General features: G+C 35.8%; 1 protein-coding gene across 11 annotated transcripts in view; it reads right to left on the reverse strand.

The window, feature by feature from the left end:
* Positions 1–6776, reverse strand: part of LOC111869205 (aspartyl/asparaginyl beta-hydroxylase) — a 38752-nt gene extending 31976 nt beyond the window's left edge. For 6 of the 11 annotated variants that reach the window (XM_023860506.2, XM_023860511.2, XM_023860508.2 and 3 more), the window contains exons 1-2: positions 6409–6755; positions 871–924 (exon numbers count right to left, since the gene is read on the reverse strand). In XM_023860506.2, the coding sequence (XP_023716274.1) occupies positions 871–924; positions 6409–6460 (106 nt within the window). In that variant the 5' untranslated portion in view covers positions 6461–6755. Of the gene's footprint in view, positions 1–870; positions 925–6195; positions 6218–6408 lie in introns of those variants that run through there. The other 5 variants (XR_002843629.2, XM_023860513.2, XM_023860512.2 and 2 more) reach the window with 5 other exon arrangements.
* Between the last annotated feature and the right edge of the window lie 219 nt (positions 6777–6995).

Consider the following 6995-nt stretch of genomic DNA (forward strand, 5'->3'; position numbering starts at 1 on the left):
AATACACAGAAAACAGAAATAAATATTTACGAATATTTTTCAGATATTACATGTGTTATAACATAACTCTCGATTAAAATTGCATACAAGTTTTATATGTGACAATTTGTTATTCTTACAGAAAAAACAGCACATAATGTGAAGAGGAATATACAGAGATGAATGTGCACTCATAACCTTTCAGTATCTGACAATCAGGACTCTGAACACAGAAAATACATAAACAAACAACACAAAACATCTTTTGTTGAAACATGAGCAGCTTCAGACAATTTAGGTTGTGCGACATATGTTTCCCACTTCTCCATCTTCAGCATCATGAAATGAGAAATTTTATAGCAAAGATGTATGAGCCTGCGAACATCCTCAGGTGTGGGAGGGACCTACTCAACTGAACCAAATTGATCCAATTTATGAAATGTGTACTTTCAGAACACCAAACAAAGAACAAGGTCCAGAAACTCACTAATCATAAGTGTAGAAAACCATTGTTGGAATCATTTAAAATTAAAACATAAACACTGTTCAGTGAAACAGAGGGAAATCATTATCATTCCATTGCTGCTAAACACATCTTCCATACTTAAGGACTCAAAAGGCACAAACAAGTTACTCTGCAAAAACACGTACACAAACAACATTAAACAGCTTTTATCAAAAGGTAAGCAAGCTGTAACATTTAGGTTCAATAACCAGACAAATAAATGAGATCTGTCTGCACAGTAAATTAAAATAAAACAAAATAAAAACATGAAAACAGTCCGTCTGATTAGAGCTGTATTAGTGACATATTAGTTAACACGAGACAATTTTTTAACTTCACTGCTACACATACAAGTTGAGTTACTTTTAATGATGATTGTACCGTACCTAGAACAACTCTTGTCTTTTCAGCTCTATAGTCCGCTGGTACATTACTTACATCTGTAAAAGTAAGCAATGCAAAAAGAACAAAAGCTGGTTTTCTTGTCAAATTGGATGATGTAAGAAATATCATAAATTTTGGTATTAACTAAGCAACTGACTATGATCCATCTATTAAGCTTCAAAACGCCAAAGCCTACAACTGAACATGGTCCTAAACAACACGTAGGAATCTCACAGCAGTGACTAAGAGTCTTCTGGGATATGACACTGTGTAGGTACCAATAGATACCAATGTTTCGAAGCTTAATCCTGAAGAAGGGGGCTGCAACTTCATATAATCAGTATATATAAGCTTGTTTCTGACTCTCCATTAAGAATACTGATGTCCATCACCACAACCACATAACATTCAATTTATTTACGGCTTGTGAGATGAGCAAGCCAAGCAGGATACAGGACAGGACTGCATACAGGGTTTTGTGAAGAAAATCTGGAGGAAAGAGATCACCATAAAGATCTAGATGTAGATGGGAGATCAATATTAAAACATTTACTTGGTTGGTTAGTTAATATTTGTGTTCCATATGGTTCTGACAATAAACAGCAATTATTTCCCTAAACAGCATTAACTGGTTGGGCACTGTTATGGAGACGGAGTGTGTTTCCTGTGAGGTACGGACTTCAAGATACTAAAACTCTGCATTCTGCCCACACAGTGTATTTATGTGTTCTGTATGGTTCTCACAGTAAACAGCGATTATTTCCCTACACAGCATTAACCTGTTGGGCATTGCTATGGAGACGGTGTTCCCTGTGAGGTATGGACTTCAAGACACTAAAACTCTGCATTCTGCCCACACAGTGTATTTATGTGTTCTGTATGGTTCTCACAGTAAACAGCGATTATTTCCCTAAACGGCATTAACCAGCTGATCTATCTAACGAAGATGCATGCAAGTAAACTCAATTTTTAAATGTTCCTTAGATTATATTCAGGCTTAAGTGGGTTAAGTATGCATCTACTATCACAGATATAAACCTTCTCAAGTATTCCTTGCACTCAAACCCTAGAGCTTGGGGTTTTCTACCTATTCTGCAATCTCTAAATATAGTAGCTGATTCTTTCTGCATAACTACAAGCAAAAGAATAATAAAAAAGATATATATCGCTGGTCAACAGTTTTTATAACCCTGAGAATTTACTCCTCCTCCCTTCCACTAACCCTGCTTGAAATAGCCCCTCCCCTCCCCACCTGGCAGCAGTAAAGAGCAGCTAATGACAACTGCTACTGCGGAGATCTAACTTAGCTCAGTGGTTCAGCTGTGAAGTATTAATAGCCCCTTTCTCTCCTCTACTCCCACTAAACATAGAGCTTTTACTTCTTGCAGATGACCCACATGATCAAGGGCTAGGTTGTCTGGGCCTGCCTGAACATGATTCTACCATCTAAAACAGGTCAATAACTTAACACTTCAAGCTAATTTAAATAAGATTAAAGCTTCAAGCTAAGTTCACCAAAATTATCTGACCCAGATTTCTGGACTAGTAATATTAATAGATATGCCTGAGGCTTAAAAATTTATGTAAAGTGCCACTCAACAAACTAAAAACTCAACCATCACTCCAAATCCTTTTGAAACATAAAAATAATGAATTACTTTATGTGCGATTCTTCATAATATTTTAATTCTTCCATTGATGAACTATTTTAAGAAGAACTCTACCTCCTAAAATTGATTTTAGTCACATACATAGTATCAAAAAATACTGTGACTGTGATGAAAATCAAGCATGAAATTTTGACACATCTGCACACTTTCAAAATCCCTGAATATAAAAATGTAGTTACAGTGAAATTTAAGGATCTATCCATCACACATCTGTGCCCAGTGAATATGAATATTCTAGCTTCAAAAATATATGTCTTTCACAGCAGTCACAGAACACAAAAATGTGGTTTTATCAAAAACTGACTCTGAAAACTCCGATTAGATTTCAGTAAGTTACGGAGACCATCTCCCTAAATAAAACTGAACAGGCAATATCTTCAGGGAAATAACAATTTATAACCCATCAAGTGTATATGAGACAGTTTGTGTCTTCCATCACAGGAAACTGGAAGGACTTTTAAAATACATTTTTTTATATTACGTCTTGAAATGTTAAAAATAAATATAGTTACAAAAACCATTCCAAATTCCAACAGTGTATTCATTGCTTTCTTGACTTAATCTATGACCCTGAAGATGTAGGCAGTTTGTTTCTCTGAAACATTAGTAAACTTCTATCAGTGTACATGACGCAATATCCCACATTCATAGTCACCATTGTGAAATGTACAAATCTCCCACAGCTGATCTTACATTTAGAAAAATATGTGGCAGTTACTTTGTATGATGTTTCTCTCTCTGTGCACACACACTGGCATTACTGTTTAGAAATATATCAACATTCATAGTCAGAAATAAAACCTGTAGGCTTTACATATGCCACCTCCAAAATGCATGGGGCAACATAAAACAGGAATGAATATCACAATCGAGTCAAACGGTCAGAATTGGTATTCTTGATACAAAAATCAGCATTTAATATAAACTACATATTATTTTAAATAAAGGGCCGTTACGATGGAAAGTGTAAGAATATATATTGTAGGCCCCATTTCAAAGCTCTATGGAAACCAGTTGATTTGAAAACTAAAGTGGGGCAAATCTGAAAGTGAGAAAATTTAACACTGAAATTACTGACTTGGGATCACTTAAACTGAATGTTAAATGGGAGTATCTTAAAATGAAGAACACCGGATGCGAGCTTCATTATATTATGTTTTGCAAATCTCAAAAATTATCTCTAGATTCTAAACAAATAAACCAAATATGTTAATCTTAGTACAAATCAGGTATCTGGCTCTTAGACCTTTATATATTAAAGCATATTACTTTCTTCAGTTCTTCTTATTTAAAAACTGACAGTGTAACCTATTTAATTTAATTAAATACATGACATGCACTTTTCTATTTTGAGAGAACAACATAACTCCAAGTATTGATGAATATATACTCAATACCCATAATGCTAAATATACAGTGCACTAACAGCAGTGTGACTGAACACAGACAAGCTGTATCATGCAACTGAATATCGGCCAAGAAATATGCACAATGAAATAGACTCAAAGCCCTGAAAAATCTTGAATATCAGATGTCAAATACTGTATGTCTATAACATAAGATTCTGATTTTAAGGTACTGATATCGTAAGTCCACATTCTTGGCAAGTTAAAACATTATAAACCGAGAGTGACTTGTATTTAAGCCCTGGTACTTAAGTTAACACTCATAACATGTTACTATAACAATTCAGAAACATTTACTATTATAAATAAAATACTTCTGCTTCTATTAATTGTATAAGTGGACTGTAACAACTTAAAATATTGCTGCATTCTAACAGACACTGGAATCACAAGACTTTTCATCATAATAATCACATTTTCAGTTATTCACTTGGCATTATAACCTCTCTGTCAGTAGTTAACCAAAACTGAGCAACTTGATTTAAGCAGGAATTGCTTCTAACTTGTATTCAAGAGGTGGCCAGTTCAAAAATTCTGCTGGGACACAAACTACATTCACTGAGGATTCTCATGGCTTCCTCAGTCCCTCTGGGCAGTACTTCAAACTAGGCCATGACCACCTTTCAAATTCACCATTCATTAATCATATGCATCACCTGATGTTATACAGTCCAAGCTACTGACAGTGTCGCCAAATAAACCATATATAAATTAAATATTTGACTCAAATTCAAGCCTTACAATTTCTTGAACAGTTATGGAACTGAAAATTAATGTCTTCTTGTATGTAATGCCCATGTAGTCTGTTTGATAGTTGCCACTGTTTCAGAGGAACCTGCTGTCTCCATCTTCAGGGTACAGTGGAGTTTGGAGGCTGCAGGTTCCTCTGAAACATTGGTATCTACCAGGCTACGTGCTATAACATTCAAGAGGACAGTAATCTTCATAGCCACTGCTGTGAAAACCCCAAATCTTACAGTTACAGGATTTTAATTACCATTATTGTAATTAGTTTCCAGACTTCTCCTCCTGAAGCTTGTAGTTAGAATAATAAAAAGTAAAGTAAAGTTTTCCCCATATTTAAACACTGCACCATGAATACATAAGAGGGAGTGGATGTATAGATCCACGTTTTCTTGACCTTGGCACTAGTTGGAGGTGAATGGTCAGCTTCACATCCTGGTCGCTTTACCACCGGTAAAAAAAACCCCGGTACCCATTGGTAGGGGGCTATGTGTGTTCCAGAACCGGTCTGAACGACGTTCACATTTACAATAATAAAACTGATAATTCAATAACAGGTGTTATATTGTAAAAGGGGATCTGACAATGCCCAAAGCCTGGTGACAGGAAAGTTCTGAGATTATTTCACCTCTCAAACTTAATAATGCAGATAAATTGCACTTACTTGATGGCAGTACAGAAGTAACAAGTCTACTTTATGTTTGTAAAGTACATGATTCACCTCCTGGTTATCCACATTACCTTCAGATAACTGCAGGGAAAAAATTTCAAACCAACTTTCTGATTCATCATTCACAATGACCTGCCGCCTGTTCAACTTAAGATACTCATCACTTTCACAAAATGTTAAATTTTCAATAATCCACATTCCATAATGCAGGACTCTCACATGTTGCACAGACTTGTTAGATATTCATAAATGAATGGTGATACCATACATATCAGCTGACTGTACCATGATTATATGCATATTTCTTTTTGTGGTTTATTTTACAATGCTGTCAATGTCACATACTATACAATGTCAATGGTAGACTGAATGGTGAATAATTAACTGGAAGGGATTTGGAAGGCAGTGACTGTGGCCCAGTCAAGACATTATCCTGGAGGTACTAAGGAAAACCACAAAATTCTTGGGTCAGAATAGCCAGTGAGATTCAAACTGAAAACCTTCCAATTACAATTCCAGAGTGTTACCACTACAAGAACCTGCTCCGAGAAGTGGTGTAGAAAAACATTAGATAATTAAAAAAAACAGTTCGCTCAAAGAAACAAATCTGGTTTGTAAGCTCAAGTAGCCTATATACTGGTCAAAATTATTTTTAGTGCGACATTTATGGAGTTGGCTCTCGGCTAACCTTAATACGTCTACAAACTTAGTAAAAAATAGCACTAAGAGAAAATACTGCACACAGCTTGTTAATTTGCAGCTGAAAGTTTCATGTTTTACAAAATTCGATAATGCTACATTAGTCACATACCTGTCCTGTATCTGAAATGTGTTTACCTTTCATGACATACGTATGCTAAAAAGGGGCTGAGGTTGCTAAAAATTCATTGCCGGTAGCACGCTACGCAGTACAACCTGTAAATGCTGTCAGACTACTATAATATAACCGACATACCTGAAACTTGCCAACATGACATTCAAAAGTCCCTCCTAACCATAACTTCCGAATAGCACTAATTATACCGATTGCACTGTTCGCATCTCTCTCACCTTTTTTCCGCCTTTTGTCCTTCCGTTTCCTCGGTTGTACATCACCTGACATTTTTTAACGGATGAAGGCTCGCAAAGCGAGATTTCTCCTCTATAAATATGAAATAGTCTTCCACTTCCTTTACTCCGTCATTTGGCCTGCTGTACTCTATTTTACGAAGCATGCGGTCGGTCGGTTCCTACCAGGCTAAATTAATCAATAAGCAGTCTTATCTAAAAACGATCTATCGAAGACATCTTTAATCGAATTTTATATCTTTGACGCAGTAGTATTCACTTAGCTATACCACGACGTATTCCCCTTTATAATAAACACAGCACGAAATTCACTACAAAACTTCGCACTACATTTACCGAGACAATCATTTACTTATGTCTCTAACCGGAAGTTATGAAATTAAATATGCCAACGACTTTAGGTCAAACTGAAAACTGTTTTAGAGAAATTTAGTCACAATGATGAGATTACGATTGGAATTTGTGTATTATACTATTTTTGTATCATTGTTAATAGCATTCACTTGTCTCCGGAACGAATCCACGCAACACTTGCTGTACTCTGACGTCTGCGCAGATATGCCTCGGCG

This window comes from Cryptotermes secundus, unplaced genomic scaffold (assembly GCF_002891405.2).
Source record: "Cryptotermes secundus unplaced genomic scaffold, Csec_1.0 scaffold2069, whole genome shotgun sequence".
NCBI classification, from domain to species: Eukaryota; Metazoa; Arthropoda; class Insecta; order Blattodea; family Kalotermitidae; genus Cryptotermes; species Cryptotermes secundus.